Source organism: Rhinolophus sinicus, chromosome 16, assembly GCF_057876585.1.
Source record: "Rhinolophus sinicus isolate RSI-liver-muscle chromosome 16, RSI-T2T, whole genome shotgun sequence".
Taxonomy (NCBI): Eukaryota; Metazoa; Chordata; class Mammalia; order Chiroptera; family Rhinolophidae; genus Rhinolophus; species Rhinolophus sinicus.
In genome coordinates this window covers 12722402-12742628 of record NC_142516.1, presented here as the reverse complement: position 1 = coordinate 12742628, position 20227 = coordinate 12722402, and the positions used below count along the sequence as shown (strand labels likewise).

Here is a 20227-nt window from a genome sequence, read left to right as displayed (position 1 = left end):
TTTTATGAATTTAGAATTATTTCCTCAGAATAGATTCCTGAAACAGAAATCCTGGATCAAGGAAACATTTTTAAGACTTCTGGTGTACAGTGTCAAATTGCTTTCCAAAGTGTTTTTCCGAACATATCTTATCACAAAAGGTTACTTTAAAAATCTACTTCAATCTAAAATGCGCAATACAGAAAAAGATTGGGGGGGGTGGGCGGCGAGGCTAGGACTATGAGAACACAGTAAGTGGCCACCAGAGGGCAACCGTATCACAGCACTGTTGGAAAAAACATCTCATCTGAGACAAAAGACTGATTTTATAGTAAGCTAGCACTTTTAAATCAAGTATTGGCAGTTCTTCATGTTGAATTCCACTTTTATTATATTTCAAAACAGAGAAACTATTTGTTTATCTTATTACTAGCTACTTTTGGAAACCATAACCATGAAAAGGATTTCTTTTGCCTTAAATTATCTCCAGAGCAAGCACAGGTTGGGATTTACTGAACGTTAGAGAGCTACCTCATTGCTGCAAGGAAAAGGAGAAGTAAGAACCAGCTATGTAAGGCTGCTTCCTGGTTCCGTAAAAGATCTAGGGAGCAATTTAAATCAACTCAGTATGATGAAGCATCTCTGTTGTTACCCAGGATTGAAACTCATCTTTCCTCTGTATTTCTATTCATGTGTTCATTTATTCAACAAAAATTTAGTGAGTACTTACTATGTGCCAAGTTCCACGCTAGAGACTGTGTACAAAGGTGAACAAAACTGAAGTGGAACTTACAGTGCAGTGAATAACCCATGTATGATGCATAATCACATATAAATATACAAACTATAATAAATGCTATGACAAAAATGTAAGTGTATATGAGAGTACATAATTGGGAATTGCCATTTAGCCTGGAGCATCAGGAACTGCTTTCTATTGAAGTAACCTTACACGGAAGGCCTAAAGCAAGGACATGATTTATTAAGGTAAAGGGGCCAGAGGTGTATGAGAAAGGCCGTTCTAGGCAAAGGCAAGATCATGTATGAGACCCCTGGGACAAGCGAACATGTTGGAAGAATAGATGCCAGTAGGACTGGATCACAGACAGTCAAGGAAAAGTACGGCACAAGACGGAACTGGCAAGTAGGCAGAGACCACATTACATAATAGGAAAAAAAGCACACCACAGTTTCTTCTAAATAAATGTTTCCCCATAGAAAAGAGGATTAGAATGAAAACTAAGCTTTCAACACAGATTTTTCCAGGGTCCTTTCACAATTTCAAATATTCTGCTACCTTGCTCTCATAAAAAATGCTTGTACTTGTCAGACTAGTGTGTCTTGAGTTTTGGGTTGGAAAAAAGATTTCCAAGGAAGTATCTCTAATCCTTACATTTAGGAAAACGAAAGATCACAAAAGTCATTGTCTTTAGTTTTTCATAGTTTGCCTAAGTTTGCCTAGATGTGGTTTTCTTGTTTTTACACTGCCCCTTGCTGAGTTTTTTGAATCTGTGAGCTGATGTATTTCATTAATTTGGAAAATTCTTGGCCATCATCTCTTCAGATATTGCTTCTGCTCCAGTATCTCTCTTCTTTCTTTGTGAGCCTCCAACTGCATTTACGTTAGACTTTTGGCTGTATCTCACATGTTTTTCCTGTTCTGTTCTTTCCACTGCCTTTTTTTCCTCTTTGGACATTTTTAATGGAGCTATATTTGAACCTACTAACCTTGTCTTCACTGTGTACAATCTGCTGTTAAACCCATGAAATGAGTTATTAATTTCAGATGTTGTATTTTTTGTTTTAGATTGTCCTTTCGATGTTTTTTATAGATTCCGATTCTTTTGAAATTTTGTCTCATTTCACATATTTTGTCTGTTTTTTCCTCTATTTTCCTAAAATATTAATTTTAGTTATTTGAAAGTCATATGCTAACTCTATGGGTCTGCTTCCACTGTTTTTCTCTTTATTGGTCATATTTTCCTACTTCAGCTTGTCTAGTGTTTTGTTTTGTTTTAATACATGACTTTTACTGCATCTTTAAAATATCACAAATAAGTCTGAGGAATCACTCGACATCTTGGTGTTTCTGTAGCTGGGTAACTTAGATCTTATTCATTAGACTGCTGAACTGTTGCTTTTTCAGAAACATAGATATGATCCAATATTTTTCTGATATCCTTGTTTTTAACTGCTATGGCTTGTTGAATCAAAGCAGCTGAATTTGATACAAGTTCAATATCATTTCCTTCAAGAATTCACTCATCTTTCTGGGCTAGAGATACTGGACAAGCAACTCCTGACCTCATCCGAGCCCTGCAGACAGTATTTTTCACCCAAGAAATTTCGGATTTCAACAAGAGAACCACTCTCCTGAATGACGACGTTGATGGGGAAGTGAACATACACAGCCCTCATCTTGTAACGGAAGCCCAGGTAACACCCTTGATCGTGTTCTGTACCTGACTACAGGGAGTGTGGACAATAGCCAGCTCCTTCCTATTTCCCCACCATTTCACCCCGGAGCCTCTTCTTTTCTTTCCAAGGAGACTGAGTTCTACGTGGATGTGATTAAAGTCCCCTGCAGGGTGCCTCTGGGGCCCTTCCCAATAACTGTGGTTCCTTCAGAATGATGCCCATATTTTCTAGAATGTCCACCGTCTGATTGCTGACAATGGTCTTCACCCTCGCAGTAGATACAGCAAAGAGGATTGTCTAGTATTTTTGACTGTGTGCCAGACACAGTATACAAAGGAACCACAGATGACTCCCCTTTCCTGTGTTTGGCAAATATAATAAGAGGATCACCTCAATCCAGTCAGAAATCCAGATAGGTTGAGGATGGACTGCAGTTTTGGTATGAGTCAGTTCACTATGGTCCGTCGCTATTCTTGGTCATGGCCCTCTAAGGCTTTTGACTGACAGCCTAACAGGCCTGAGTGTCCTCAGTCCTAAAACTGCACCAGATTCTGTGTTTCCCTTTGGTAATTTGAGCCTAGGTCCCACTCCACGTACCTTCAAAATTTGGCAATGTTGAGACAGAGATGGTGGTATGGTGTAACAGCCCCTCTCTAAAGAGATTTTTATCTCCTAAGCACCACAAGACTGAGATTTCCTTCTACCTTTTGGGCCAGGCTTCCATCTCCTGCACAACCAGCTCATGTCCTAAGGCAAAACTGGCCTTGTGTTAGGGCTCCTCTAGTTTCCAATCCATCATGCTAGCCCCATGTGACAGCCACAAGCTCTTCTTATACCTTTTTCCTCAAGAAGAATTTCTTTGCTTGGGCCAAGCCTGCTCCTTAGCCTGTGCCCAGAATCAGCAAACGTCCCCTGGAAAGGAAATGGCTGTGATCATCAGCTCACTTAGGAATTTCACTTCATACAAGTCCTCCTTGATTGCACAGCACTCCAACCAATAGGATTTTTGAAACGTATGGTGTTTTTTTCAAATTTTTGTTACAGACGTTTGGCTTGCTACGACCTAGTCCATCCAACTTAGAGGAGAAAGACCCTTACAAACGGTTCGGAAAGCATCAACCTATAGACAAAGGGCCTCAAAATGAAAAGAACAAAGACTAATTACATAAGCAGTAAGGAAAGTGTGTACCTGTGAGGGCATCACAACTGGCAGACCGATTATTGCATCGGCAGGGCAAGCAGCCACGCTCACTGAAGTCATAATATCCATCTTGGCATCGATCACATGTAGAGCCGGTGACACCCACTTTACACTGGCATTTCCCAGAACTGCAAATAAAAACAAAGACAATAAACAAAAGTAAATCAGTTTGAAAGTTTTGTTGCTGAATATCCCATCATATGGTGATCTTAATGTAGAAATTGTTACAACAAGATTCTAGTTACTAGAAGTACTGAGTGATTTTTATTATGATTTGGAAATTGAACAGCTTCACAACTCTAAATTCAATAACACAGTACTAACACTAATAATTTGTGACAATTTAATCTTCTGCACTGGGGTAGTTTAAAGTAAATGATAAAGGAGCCATGGAGAATATGGCTCCCGATGCTTAGAAATCTTTGTTTATTAAGAAGCACTGGGGCACAGAACTGGCCTGCGTTTACATCTCATTCCTGAATATTCCACAGTTTCACCAGTGTCCGCACTGCCCAACCTGGAGAAAAGAAGAAAAACCATCTAGCCTTCACCCAACCGAGCTTCTGGATGGAGAATATGAAGACCAGGATCTTAATGACTGTGTCAACTACTATCCATTTAGATGCTGGAAACTCAATATAATTTTCTACTTTAGGTACAGTCTGTATTAAAATATTTCTGGTAATTCAACTGAAATTCACAATTATGTAAAATAACTACAATGGGGACCTCTATCACTTTCTTGATTAAATCCATATAAAAATTCTAGATTGTCAAACCCCAAATGACTAAAAATTTAAAACAAGAAAAATATTTAGTATCCCATCTCTTCCTATTAACCTACTTTCTTTTCTTAGATGCCTATTATATCAATGTCCTCTCTTTCCAATCAGTGAAACTTAAACCTTTGTTGTCGTTTTCAAGTCCTCACTCTCTACCCCATGCTCTTACAATCACTCAAATCCAATATAGCACCAATTTCTGTCAATTTTCTTTCAAAATATTTCTTGATATTGTTGTTTCCTCTACAATCATCCCTCTTAGAATGTCTTTCCTCCTCTTCACCTCTCAAAAACTTTCCTGCTTTTAGGCTCATCTTTTTCCATGAAACTTTTCTGACAGGTCTACAGAGATCTTTCAGCTTCCTGACTTCACATTCTCTGCACTGCACATTTTAATCTTAATTATGGTCTGTTCTATATTCTTTCATATATGTAATTCTTGTTTCTCTAGTTAAATGGTTGAAGACCTGAGACAAAGATTATCATGCAGTTATTATTATTATTATTAATATTATTTTATTATTATTATTATACTTAGCACAAGCCTATGGCTATTGTACTATAACTATTTTCTTTTCTCACTTTTTTTCCAATTACAACTGACATATAATATTATATTAGTTTTAGGTGTATACCACAGTGATTAGACACTTAGATAACATACAAAGTGATAACCCCGATAACTCTAATACCCACCTGACACCATCCATAGTTATTACAAAATTACTAACTATATTCCCTAGGCTGTACTTTATATCTCCATGGCTATTTTATATCTGCTAATTTGTACTTCTTAAACCTTTCACCTTTTTCATCCAGTCCTCTAACCCCCTCCCCTCTGACAACCATCAATTTGTTCTCTGTATCTATGAGTTTGTTTTTGTTTTGTTTATTCATTTATTTTGTTTTTTTTAAGATTCCACCTAAAAGTGAAATCAAATGGTATTTATCTTTCGCTGGCTTACTTCACTTAGCTTAATACCCTCCAGGTCCATCCATGTTGTCACAAATGTCAACATTTCATTCTTTTTTATGGCCAAGTAATATTCCATTCTATATCCTATATACATCTTCTTACATCTTACTTGGTAAGTTTGCTGAGTCCAGGGACCATACCTTAGCCATCTTAATATCCTCAGAATCTAGTATAGTACCTGGTTTATTGTAGGCACTTAATATATGCTTGATAAATAAATGTTCAATAAATACACAAACTGAGTTTTAGAGCTAAGCACTGGGAGGGAAAAAGAAAGATGAAAAACTACACTAATTACCAAGGTTCTCAGAACAGCTAAAATTCTTTCCCTTTTTTCTAACAGTGTGATCCTTCTTTATACGCTCATTCTGGACCTCAAAATTTTAGACTTCATCTGAGAAGACTTTGGGACCAATCATACTGGATGGGAGACAATCCAAGATAGAACTACTTTTCAATATAATTTTTTTTAGAGATTCAGCTCCTAATAATAAGCCCTTATGATGTTAATTTCAGTTCAGGAGCCCAAGCTCAAATTGTTAGTACTTACACAGCTCTTCCACGTATCAGCTAAAGCAATCCCCTGCAACTTCCCATACTCCTATTTCCGTAGCGACAATAAAAGTTCTAAATTTGAGAGTTATTGGAACTTTGGGTTGAACTTTGCAGAATGGAAGTAAAGCAATTTTAAACCGTGTGTATTCTACTTATAGTACACAATCCTAAGGACTGTTTTCATTATTATTATTTGAGATGTGCCTCTCTGTTCATCAGCATCCCCTGGGCAAAGTAATGAGGCTTTTGCCTTCTATCCCATAAAACTATTTTGAGGAGCTAAAGTTGAAGTTCACTTCTCCCTCCCACTTATCATGGTTCTCTGCAATATCTCAGGACACGCCAAAAAGGAGTAGAAAAGTAGAAAAAAATTTCCTACATGGAACATTTTTTAAGGCTTTCATCAAATAACACCAGTCCAAAAGGCAAAGAAAGCCAGTATCCTGAGAAGTCACCTATCAAAATCTCTATTTCTATCTTAAAGCTGCCTAGTGTATTGGGTTATGCAGTTTCTTGATTAACAAATACTTTTACAGAAAATGTAAATGGAGTGATAGTGATGATGATGATGATAAAAACAATGAGCCATCATTTATTGAGGGCCTGTATCAATATATATAGCGGGGGTGCCAAAAAAATGCTTACAAGTGGACACTTTAGTCCACGTTGCTCAAACAGTAGTTTGCCATAATCAGAAGTGTCTGGATGCTGATGGTAACCACTTTGAGCACCTCTTGTAACTGCAGAAGTCAAACGGGACTTGTATTCATCTTTTGTTATTGGTATATACTGAGTATTATAATTGTAATGCAGTTTTCCTTGCTTAAAATGTGTATACATTTTTTTGGCACCCTCTGTATAGTCTCTCTAACCCTCAAAATAACTCTACTAGGTGAAGGTCATAAACTTCATTTTACTATCAAGGAAATTCAGAAAGGTTAAGGTTATTGTCCACACCTTGTAATTATTTATACAAAGCCAGACTTTCCCTACTATACCATGATATTCACCCTTCCCTAAGTTTGACTCTAAATTTGTACAAGAAATTTGCCCACCAAACAATTTGATACCCACCTGGATATCAAGCTTCATTCTGTAGCTTCCAAGCACCCCAATTCCCTATTTATTTAGGTTCTGACCCCAATGAGCTGTTTTTGCCTTGTCCAGAATAAACCCCCATCTCTTCTCACTGCCAGTAAACGTCAGGTGTTCCTTAGCAAAAGCTAAGAGTTCTTACTGCTTGAAGAGAAGCTGCAGCCTAGCAAAGTCCAAGATTCTCAGAGATACAGCCCAAATATTTTGATGCTTAAAGCTTACTTAACATTTGTACTGGTAACAGTATAGAAGATGAGCATTATTTTTCTTAATGCAACAGAAATTTACATTACCGCCATGTCTCTTAAGTAACTTTGCAAAAAATTAAAAAAGAAAAAAATCCACGTACATACATATGCGTATATACTCGTACAGTCTTACACAAGAATGTCTGTCTCAAGGTACTTAAAGATCTAGTAAAGTGAATCTGTATTCATCAAATATGAAGTTCAGGAACATCTTATGACTCAACAAGAAGGAAGCCGTCAATTTAAGTCTTGCTATACTGTCAGAAAATTATAAAGGATAGAATGTACTTTTCAGAGAATGGCTAACAACACTTCATCAGCCAATTTCCAAAGGTCTTAAAATGTTAATCAAAATACGCTTGCCCCTCATTTCTCTACAGACATTAGATTATTCAGTATACAGAAGAATAAACAGTTATTTTTAGTGACGGTGTTTGCCCAACCCACCACCTACAAGAAAAAGGTATTATCTTGGAATACCTAATAATATTAATAATTATATTGAAATTATGCTAATAATAATTATTATTTATTATTAATAATGTAAGAGACTGCCAGTGTTCTCAAAGTAGTTGCTATTCTTCTAAGTGGACTTTACCTTCATAATTCTGCCCTGGGCACTCAGAAGATTGATTTAAGCAGACATATTTCACCCTAGAGTATCTGCTCCATAGTTGCTGATTTAAAAAAAAGAAAATCCATGAATGGCTTTGTGAATCTTGGAAAAGCAGCTGACTAGTCTAGACACCATGCTTCACTTTTCCTGGGTGGATTTTAAAGCCACAGGAAAGGAGATGCTTTTTCCTCTCTCTTTAAAAAACGTGTAGACTGTAGTGGGGAAGTTTTATTGTGAGGCTGCACCACCAGTGCTTTTCCACCATGTTACTCCTGGCCCAGGGCCAATTTCTCTGCCTGCATAAGAATTAAATCACTCAGCAAATATAAAGCTTGCCCTGTGTGACTTCTTTTATAGAATAAAGCCTTTACAACACCCCCTTTCATGGTCTCCCTCTGTTAAAGACTGTTGAATGCTTTTTCAAGCAAAGGTCAATGATATAAATGCAGTGAAGAAAAAGAAAAAGGCCTGTTAACAAACCACTTAGGCTGATCCATGAAAGAACCAAAGACTCGCATCTTCATATCTGGAGAATAAGGGCAAAGACCTGGATTGTGTATAGAAGTCAGAAATCCGTACTACTCAGATCAACTAACAAAGAATTTAAGATACAAGTGCTCATCTGGTGTCACTCTTTATAGATAGGAGTTAGTTGCTAGTAAAATACGTACTAATGTAGTATGGAGAATTTATAAACGCAGCACAAGCATTGTGGAACTAAGCTGCACTAAGCATAACTAAGCATATACTACAAGTATATACTATAATTTCTTAAATTATCCCACATAGAATTCTCAGGTTTTCTTATACTGTCAGTGCTTAGAGAATTTATCACACTCACAGTTGTGAGCAACTGTTACATGGCTTGAACACTTAAAAATTATTTCTTAAAAGGTAAACAAATAATATATTTTCTGACATGAAGCTATCAATTTTTCAAAAGGAAAGTCAATGGTGTATCATCTCAAGATAGGGTACGTGTGTATGTTATACAAATACTAACCAAAATATCTTTTTAAAGGTTCTGTTTTGTTTAAGATGAGTGGGTGGAGAATCTTCAGAATTTCCATTATTTTATAATCACACTGACCAGGGTGGGTAGGGTGGAACACAGGAAGGGAGGTATCAGGGTCTATGGAAAATTCATAGCCTAAGGAGACAAAGGGAGCTTGGTGCAAATTCCAGCTCTTAGTAACTAGCTGGGACCAAGTATTTATTCTGTCCTGGATTCAGCAATTCTCATTTGTAAAATGAAGACAATGAAACCAAACTGTGAGAATTCAAGCTTACAGACGCAGGGTACTGAGCAGTGTCTGACACAATCACTACTTGAAAATGAAAGAAGTTTGAAGACAATGACAATGATCCTAGAACATGACTTTTTCAGAGAATTGTAAGGAGAATGGATTAGAATCTCTAATAGGCAAAGACAGACAACACTAAGTTAGTTCCTTTTCAAATTTGGTTAACAAACCTAGAAAAATGGCAAGAATTTATGGGGCAGTTACTAGTTAGGAGCACAAATATGGCTAGGAAGAGAAAGCACATTATGAACACATGGTAGAAAAGGTTTTTGGAAAGAGAATTTAAAAATTGAGAAGGGAAAAGATCAGCAAAATACTACATTACATGGGACCAAAGCCAGCAAGTCCTGATGTGCTTTTGTACCAACTAGCTAATTGATTTAACTTCTTTTTCTAAATTGTCAAACGTCTTGGCTTGTTTTGTGTTATCAAAAATATTGTCTATTTTCTTCCTAAGGTTTACAAGCTATAAACTGTGTGTATGGCATATCTTTAGATATAATGTTATCAATTTTAACTCAAGCAGTCACAGAATAATCAAAAATATAGTTCTGATTAGGGGAAATTAATTTATTCAGAAGCCTTGCTTTTCCTCCTTCCTCAGACAGTTTACATGTTGGCAGTCTGACGTGGAAAGAACAAGAAACAGAAAAAAATTGATAATTAAATGTACCAATTTTCTTTGTCTTCCTCTTTTTTAATAACTTAAAACAATTTAGCTTAGGAAGAGACTGAAATTACTAGTTAAAATAGAATCTGAAATGAACAAAAAATTGCTGATTATAAGCTCTCTCAGTAATTTAAAAGTAATATTAAAAGACAACTAAAAAAAGTTTTGTGAACCAGAAAAAGCTTTCACATGAGAAAATAAACAAAATGAAAAGTTATTAACAATTCTTAATTTCATGTTTGGGTCATGATTTTATAAAGGTAATGAGAAATAGTTTCTCCTCTTTTGTTATGAAAGAAACTCAATAATTAAACATTTTGGCAAAATACCATCTACATTTAGTGTTTCACTGTCTTTCTACAGTCATGGAAAAGACCATTATGCAATGAGAAAAACTCCTTTTCTGGAGCAAAAAAAAGATAGCTTTATTGTTGAAAACATTGGGCTATTATGCTAAACATTCCTTGTATTTCTGAGGGCAAATAGTCTAAAACATGTTTAGAGGAAATCCATATTCAGACAGAAATTCTTAATACTCAAAAAGGGTACTGCCTAAGTACAAAAATATTTTTGATAGCTGATCTTACCAAAATCAAATTTAAAAGTTTATTTGAAAAATCAGAAGTAAAACTTTATGGCAAAAAAATAAAAAGTGTCTTATTTCCAGAGCCACAATTTGGAAAAGCTAAGTTAATTCAACCAGGAAAGTTATTTCCTACTTCTTTCACCTTTTTTTTTAATGGAAGAAATACAGCCATAAGAATTCTCCAACCCACACAATTACTCTATTATTTGATTAGAAATTTCTGCACTTCAAAAGTTCATTTTGAAAAGAGAAAAAGGATGAAGTCCCAGTATCATTTTCTGGAAAAAAATAAAAGATGCCTCTCAAATATGTTAACGTTTGTATTCTTTTGTAACCATTGTAAATGGTTTACTTAGTGAAAGGGTAATTATTAATACTTGATTTGTATACATGCTGTGTTCCAAAAATTAACTTGTAGTGCTTAGAATTTAGAACTCATTTTCTACAGAAATGACAGCAGAAGTGGTGGCTGTTTCCAGATGAGCAAACAAAAACCTGTTTAACTCAAAATGCTGACACTGACAGTGCTGAGAACCAACTCCTTCACACCCTGGTCCTAAGCCTTGGAGTTCTGAACCCTGTAGGGGGGGAATGGTCAGGAGGCAATATGAACACTTATTGAGCTCCTACTACGGGGTTATAAATAAAGTCCATAGCACAATATTTATATGTGCTTTACTTAATTTAGTCCTTACAATAATTCTATGACATTTATTAGTCTCAACTTTCTAGCTGTTTGATTATTGAGCAAGTTAAGTTTTCACATCTGAAAAATAAGAGCAATAATTCCTATTTCAAAAGATTTAAAATTAGCTAAAGTCACATATTTAAGTGACATATGGAGCTTCCAAATATTAGAAGCTCCATATGTGTACTCTCAAACATCCCCAATTGGTCGAGCTACAGAAATGTAAACTGACTCAGTTTTTAAGGTCACACAGCCAGAGGTTCATCAGAATTAGAACCTAGATCTTCTGCCTACTAAATACAATGTTGTTCTCTTTCTCCTAGATTATAGATTACCTCTATGTCCTTAATGGAAGCAAGCCAGAAGGATTTAATGTGATCATCTTAACAGACTTGCAACACACCCAGGAGAAGCTTTTTATGTTAATCTTCTGGCTCAATCATCAGTCATTTAAATATCTCCTCTGGTGAATGAGATTTAAAAATAATTGCCAAAGAAATGAGACATTGCTTCTGATCTGTCTCAGTACAACTCTAAGATCTGGGAGCTCTAGTTCCCTACCTGCATTTAGCACTGTTTGCAAATGCCCTGTGTTCCAGCCAGTTTTCCTTGCAAACTTTTTTTTTCTTAACAGCTTTATTGATATAAACTTGCAAAGCATTTTTAATCTTCATTTTTAAATTGTGAAATGCATCATTCATCCAGAAGTAGATACATTTCAAGACAATACAATTTAAAGAACAATAAACTCAACATTTTGACACTCAACTTAGCAAGACATTTGAAGCTCCTTGTATGTCTCTCCTCAACTGCATTCCCTTCTCTTCCCCAGAAGCAACCAAGTTTTAATCATTCTTTAGCTCTTTAAGAGTTTCACCCTCTCTGTATGTATCATTGAATAATATATTATATATTTTTGCCTGCTCTTAAACTTTATATTAATAAAAACCATTGTTTCCTTCGATTTCATTCCTTTTTCTCTGCTTTATTATGTTTCATGGCGTGAATATCACTCTATTTACTTATTCATTCTTCTAGACATGAGGCTTTTCATTCGGTGTTATGGATAACGGTCCTGCGAACCTTCCTATACGTGTCTTTTGGTCCACATGACCACACTTTTCTCTAGAGTATATACCGAGGAATGGAAGTGCTAGGTAATGAATACTGGGCATGATCAACTTTACTAGGCAATGACGCTTTTCCACCACGTTGGAAAGTTTCCCTCCCATCACCATTGGAATAGTGGTCTCTTTGCTCTATATCCTCACCAACACTTGATATCATCAGCTTTTATAAAATGTTTGGCAGCTTGAAGTGGCGTCAAATTGTGGTTTTTAAATCCCATTCTCCTGATTATTAATGAGATGGAACATGTTTTCATGTTGACTGGCCATTTGAACTTCCTCTTATAAAGAGTCTGCCTAAGTATTTTTTTTTTTGAGATTTTTTTTTATTGGGGAAGGGGAATGGGACTTTATTCTTTATTGGGGAACAGTGTTTACTTCCAGGCCTTTTTTCCAAGTCAAGTTGTTGTCCTTTCAATCTTAGTTGTGGAGGGCGCAGCTCAGCTCCAGGTCCAGTTGCCATTTTCTAGTTGCAGGGGGCACAGCCCACCATCCCTTGCGGGAGTTGAGGATTCGAACTGGCAACGTTGTGGTTGAGAGGATGCTCTCCAACCAACTGAGCCATCCGGGAGCTCAGCGGCAGCTCAGCTCAAGGTGCCGTGTTCAATTTTAGTTGCAGGGGGCACTGCCCACCATCCCTTGCGGGACTCAAGTTGTTGAACCGGCAACCTTGTGGTTGAGAGCCCACTGGCCCATGTGGGAATCGAACCGGCAGCCTTCAGAGTTAGGAGCACGGAGCTCTAACCACCTGAGCCACCGGGCCGGCCCCCTGCCTAAGTATTTTTGACATTGATTTGTATATGTTCTTTGTCTATTCCTGGAAAAGCAATACTTTGTCAGTTCAATGTGCTGCGATTATGTTCTCTTAGTTCGTGCCTGTCTTTCCACTCTTTTTATAAATTTTATAGATTAACAAAGTGTTAAAATATGAACTCTGGGTCTCCATTACCTGGATTCAAATCCTGGCTTTATGACTTACTAGCTCTATGACCTTAAGCAAATTACTTAAATCTTTTATGCCTTAGTTTCCTCACTTGTAAAATGGAAAAAAATAGTATTGCTATCGGAGGTATGTTGTGTAGACTAAATTAGTTACTATGTGTTAAGCATATAGAACAGTGCCTGACACATAATAACAACTATATTAAGTATTGCTATTACATTACTATTGTTGAAGAAATCCTTCCCCACCTCAAAGTCATTCAGGTGCTTTCCTAAAAGCTTTGTTTTGTCTTCCATATTTAGGTCTTTAATCCACCTGAACTTTACTTTTTTCATATGATGTAAGTTAGAGGTCCAATCTCATTTTGTTCCTTATAGATAACCAAAGCTTTAGTACAATTTATCAAAAAGTTTATCCTTTTATCTCTAAGCTTTAGTACCTCCTCTGTCATATGTCAAATGTCTTTATGCACATGGGTTTTTTTCTAGGCTTTCTTTTTTGCTCTATTTATCTATTTCTCTATCCCTGAACCAATACCACAAATGTTAGTATGCATCAGAATCATCTGAAGGGCTTGTTATAACACTGATTGCTGGGTCCTAGCCCAGAATTTCTGATTCAATAGGTCTGGGGCTGGGTGCAAGTATTTGCACTTCTAATCAGTTCCCAGGTTATGATGCTATTAGTCTAAGCACCATACTTAGAGAACCACTGCACTAGATTAACTGAAAAATATCACTACACTTATTTCACTCTCTACTTTTTTACTCCTACCTTTGACTGGTAAAGTTGCTTAATTTCCACCTCCGGGCTTAGCACTGAACCCATAATTTGGTAGTAATTGTGACCTAAGAAGAAGGTACTTAATGCAATCAACCTCAGCGATCTGTCTCTCATTAAACCCCATTTCCTACTGGCTCCTTTGATATTACTCCCCTATATTCTCAATGGCTGAACTGCAACTATTATCCCTAATTTCTCGATGGCTGGCTCCTGGTTCCAGCTGCCCTGCCTCCCACTTCCCACCCAATGGCTGGGTCCATGACACTTGCTTTCAGTTCTCCCACAGGTCAAATGCCTGCCACTGAAGCCCCAGGAAGTCAGGTGGACTCAGTTCTGACACAGACGGTGTCCTCATTGCTGTCTTTCAAATGATTCTCCATGGATACTCGCTTTACTTCCTCTTACCTTCTTCCATGCAGCATTTATTTTCCTTGTTGCCCAGATCTGACGTCCAGATTCATGTCTCCATGAGCTAGTCTCTAGGTGGATGAATCATGACTATCCACACCCAGACCTGTATTTACTTGAGACTCACGTTGTCACATCTAATCTTGCCCATTCTATTTTAGAGTACGGTGGGAAAGCCTTGGAGTCAGATAGATCTGGGCTCAAATCTAACCTCTGCCATTTATTAGTTACACCATATTGCTAAGTAAGTCAGTCTCTAAGAGCAAGATAGCGAAGTTGCTCTGAGAAGTCGGAGAGGTTATGTGTAAATCATCAAGCACAGAGGTTTGACAGTGTTCATCAAACGTTAACTTCCTTCTGTTCCTCCTGCTGCCTCTCCTGGACTGTGCAGCTTCTTTAGGTGATCAGTTTGGTCAAAAAAGCTAATATATTTCCCTGCAAAAACTTTTCTTTTAAATACATATAATGTCTTTTACTGGACATTCTATTCAACTGTAGAACTCTTTAAAAAAATCAATTATTTTGCTGTGCAGAAGCTTTTCAGTTTGATATAGTCCCATTCATTTATTTTTGCTTTTACTTCTCTTGCCTTTGAGGTCAAATTCATAAAATCGTCTTTGAACCCAGGGATCATAAGTTCAATACCTATGCTTTCTTCCATGCAGTGCATTATAGAAACGTACACTGGAAACCTATATAATTTTACTAGCCATTGTCACCCCAATACATTTAATGGAAAAAAAATCAGGGCCGGCCTGGTGGCTCAGGTGGTTAGAGCTCCGTGCTCCTAACTCCGAAGGCTGCCGGTTCGATTCCCACATGGGCCAGTGGGCTCCCAACCACAAGGTTGCCAGTTCAATTCCTCGAGTCCCACAAGGGATGGTGGGCTCTGCCCCCTGCAACTAAGGTTGAACACAGCACCTTGAGCTGAGCTGCCTCCCGGATGGCTCAGTTGGTTGGAGCACGGGCTCTCAACCACAAGGTTGCCAGTTCAATTCCTCGACTCCAGCAAGGGATGGTGGGCAGCGCCCCCTGCAACTAAAATTGAACACGGCACCTTGAGCTGAGCTGCCGCTGAGCTCCCAGATGGCTCAGTTGGTTGGAGCGCATCCTCTCAACCACAAGGTTGCCAGTTCGACTCCCGCAAGGGATGGTGGGCTGTGCCCCCTGCAACTAGCAACGGCAACTGGACCTGGAGCTGAGCTGTGCCCTCCACAACTAAGACTGAAAGAACAACTTGAAGCTGAACAGAACCCTCCACAACTAAGATTGAAAGGACAACAACTTGACTTGGAGAAAAGTCCTGAAAGTACACACTGTTCCCCAATAAAGTCCTGTTCCCCTTCCCCAATAAAATCTTTTAAAAAAAAAAAAATCAATTCAAGACCAGCAAAAATAAAACTTAATTAAAGAAATGGTCGTAGTGTCTGTGTTAGAAATTGGGAGAAGAGATAAAGGGGATTCTGTTATTAACACAAGCCACGTTTCATGACTGTTTTTGGTACTGTGAGAACGTCTATGTCTCTACTGTATCATATTTAGAATAAAACTTCTTAAGCGTGATGGATCTCAGATCTCTTTGAGAACCTACTGAATGTGAGTGTATGTTACAAACGCCCTCCACAAAAACATGCACATATTCACCATCACACTCCCATGTGCTTTGTTCCTGTTGGGTTAAGAACTCCTGACCTTGGTCACAGGGCCATATACTAACTCAGAGCCGAACACCAGGGGAGGTTAATATAACAGAAGGAACAGGAGACCTCAAAATGACTCTTCTCACTCTGATATTTAATAGCTATCCGATCTTGGGCTCATCATGTAACCTTTTGATTATTGCTTCTCATCTGTGATTTCATGGGTAATCACCCTTACCTACCTCTCAGAGTTGGTATTAGAATCAAATGAGAATATGTACAGGAGAAAAGGATACTATTATTTGTAAATGACTTTATAATTCATTATTTACATTCCCTGGAAATGTACTGAATTTATAAACACAGGAGAAAGCCTGAAAAACCCAAATTATTAAAACATATGGAATATATCATACCAGAGAATTCATTTAATATGTAAAGAAACATAATAATGAAATTAACAGCTTTTAAGCTAGTCCCATACACTTTGAATGCCACAATAATCATGGCTGAAGCACTTATGTACCTTTTCATAGGAAATCTAGAGAAGCTTCAAGTCCAAATCTCTCTCTGGGATTGAAAAATTTAGGTATTTTGAGTGGAAATCAAATCCAAAGAGAAAAAAAGATGAATAGTCCCATATTTCTCTCTACCCTCTAGGAAACATTTCTTGCTATGAAAAAAACCATATGAGATGGAAAAAGTCATGCTGACTTAATTTTCTTTCAAGGGAACACAGGGAAAGACAAAGCCTTCTTTGTGGCAACAAGCATCCTTCTATTTTAGCCTAACAGAAGTTTCAGAAGCTCCTCTTTTAAAACTTTAGAGAAAAAATTCATTAAAATAGTCTATGAATTTGATTGAATATTCTAACCTAAATGGCAGATATTCAGGCCAGCAGAGTAAGTTCATTTCCTTATCTTCATTCCTCTTCTGGACCTAAGGCTTAGAGTTATCACCAGGAACAACTTTGTCCTAATAATACAGTAACATTATCCATATTCCCTTGACTGATTGCTCCAAAGAACAATTCTATTAACTTCTTATTTTGAAATAATACTAGATTTAAAGAAAAGTTACAAATATAGTACAGATAGGTTATATGTCATTCACCCAACTTCCCCAATGTTAATTCTCATAAAATCGTGGTATATTCATCAAAACTAAAAATTAACAGTGCTATAATACTACTAACTAAACTACAGACTTTATCAGATTTCTCTCATTTTTATCTCAATGTCCTTTTTCTGTTCCAGGATCCAATCCAGGATACCACCTTACATTTACTTGCCGTGTCTCCGTAGCCTCCGCCAATCTGACAGTTTCTCCATCTTTCCTTGTCTTTTATGATCTTGAAGCTTTTGAAGAATATTGTTCAGATATTTTGTAAAATGTTTCTCACTTTGAATTTGTCTGACATCTTGTCACAATTAGACTGAGGTTATAAAATTTGGGGAAGAGTAAATATCACAGCGGTCACGTGCCCTTCTCATTGCCTCATATCAGGGACCACACGACAGCCGTATGGCTTCCTACTGATGACGTTATCTTGATCACTCAAATGATAACTTTTCATGCTAGGAATCTGCCTGTATGGTAGTAAAACTTAGTATGATTATCACACTAATTATTTGGAAAATAAGCAGAGGCTCAGCCACTCAGTTAATAACCCTGGAACCTACCAAAAGCACTACAGTCAGACAGACGGGTGTTGGTTTGAACCCGTTCCTGCCACCTACTAGTTGTCTGTGTTGGGGAAAACTACTCAAGTCTCAGTTTCTTCACTTCTAAAGTGAGAATAATGCCACTTCAATCACTTGTTACTTTGTCCTCACAAGATAGTACATAGAAAGCACTTAGCCTGGCACTGGCCTGGGTCAAAATTAACATAAGACCCAGTCTTACATTATATTATGTTAGCTAACACTGGGTCTTATATTATAGTAAAATAAGACAGGGTCTTACATTAAATTTTAGCTCCAAAAGACGCATTAGAGCTGATAGTCTGGTTAGGTCTTATTTTTGGGGAAACACGGTAGTAAACATTGAATAAATGTTAATACTGTTCCTTCCAGGATGGGGGGGGGGGGGGTTAGTAGTGGTAGCAGTATCAGCCAAGTTGTCTGGTATTTTCATCTCAGAAGGAAGTCAGACTACAGATCATAAAAACACTACATGTTTATAAAATTTTAAGATCTTTTAAGTGTAGTAAAATGTCCTATCAGAGAGATGTTTAATTAAAGGTTAAATCTGTGGTTTCTTTCTTCTTTAGCAAGAGATGTTTACAATTGCTTTGCCATTTGGGCAGGGACAGAAAATAATCTCGAAGCAGATTCTCCTGACTGGGTGAAGAATCATTTATTAGGTTTCCCTTAATTATGTAAGTATAGAATGAACAAGCTCCACTGTCCTCAGTAAAGGTTTAGCAAGACCTTTCATATTGTGGAGGAAGGGGGATTTGGGGTTTGTTAGAGGAAGGGGGATTTGGGGTTTGTTAGGTAAAAGATTCTAGAAAATATCCTCAGCCAGGACTCTTGGACCTGGGATGTGGCTGTATGTATAAACTGAAGGAGACGATTACGACCTCGAACTTTGGAGCCCTAATGTAGAGCATTCTTGAAAACACTTGGCACTAAGGGAGTGTGGGTTTATCCTCCCTCAAAGAACTGTTGCTGCCAATGATTCTGAACAGTAAAACCAACATCAGAGGAGTGAGCAAACGTCATCTGTCAGGTTGTACAGGGCCAGGCTTCAACCCAGCAATTCCACGCAGGAGTGACAAACGACAGTATCAGTGAATGGATCAGAATTATGTTCCCCTAAGACTTAGCATCAAATAAGGATTGACTCCTAGAGTTATTGGAAAATTAGTAATTAATTGTTGTAGAATGGGCTGCTTCCAAAGGAAGTCACTGGACTTACCTTACTGAGATCTATGAGTATCAGAGCAATTAATGACTGTGAAAATAAAATAGGTATGCCTAATGTGAACCCTATTTGTCTGTCAGTTATATAAGCTTTCAACGTCCCCCTATAATATTTGCTACCCCCACAGGCCTCACTATAAAGATGAATAGTTTTTAAAACTCTTAAAAGGTAAAGGGCCTTTGGATTTATTTTTAGCAACACAGAAAGAACATGGTTATGGGGACACTGCTTGACACTCAGCAGCAAGGCTTATGGGGAAATAAAAATCCATGGGATACAGTGGGTGGGAACAACTACTGAAGCACAGGAAAGCAGATTCAATTCCTGCAGCTTGCAACACAGGAAGAGTGGTAAGCACAGGGAGCGGGCATGAGCCTGAGAGGGGACCCTGGGACTGAGCAATTCCCTAAATTCAACTTACTCATGCGAACTACCTTTAGATTTGTGTGCATGTATTACTGCAAAAATCACAAACCTTCTAGGCAATTAAGCAGAGAAACAGTGCTATCATGGGGCATATCACCATTCTCACTATTCTCTAGTCTCTCAATATTTCCTCCTTTCCCACTCATATTGCTCTAACTTTGGCCCTTGTTAGTTTTCACCCTGTCTCGAATCCCCCCCTACTTACATACACCCATCTGACTACTGCTAGAACACAGTGCTGATCTTTCTTCTGCTTAAAAATTGCTTCGTGAACAAAATCCAAATCATCTGTCTGGCCCTTAAGGCCCTCTGTGACCTGACCCCAGAAGGACTTGCCAAATTTATCTCCTCTGCCCCCACTCCTCTTCCACCTTACATCCTGTGTAAGCACATCTCTGAGACGTTAATCTTGCTGCTTCCTGTTCTGTAAAGATCTTTCCCACTTCCGTATGTCTAAATTCTTTCCTTTCTTCAAAACTGAAGTCAAAAGCTATCTCCTCAATGAAATCATCTATGATTTTCCAGTGCTAAGTGATATCACCCAGTTTCTTAATCCCCTTAACATTTTGTCTTTATGTTTTATGATGTGGGTCAATTTTTACTTTGTATTATAATTATTTATATATGTATATATGATTTTTTTCTTCGTGATATTATTAGACAAGAAGCTCCTTTGGTCTTCCCATTGAATTATTTGTCTTTTACTTCCACAGAGTTTATTGAAGTTTCCCACACCAAATTTGTTGAACACATAAACACCTTGGTACCAAATCCTGCATTTATATGCACTTGGTTATTTGTACCATTAGCACAGGCATAACTACAGATTTGGGGGAGCCTCTCAGAAGAAACAA

At 37.6% G+C, this 20227-nt stretch overlaps 1 protein-coding gene across 1 annotated transcript in view; it reads right to left on the bottom strand.

The window, feature by feature from the left end:
• Positions 1–20227, bottom strand: part of MEGF9 (multiple EGF like domains 9) — an 84579-nt gene that overhangs the window by 15591 nt on the left and 48761 nt on the right. The window contains exon 3 of the mRNA XM_074330934.2: positions 3587–3726. Within this exon, the coding sequence (XP_074187035.2) occupies positions 3587–3726 (140 nt within the window). The remainder of the gene's footprint in view (positions 1–3586; positions 3727–20227) is intronic.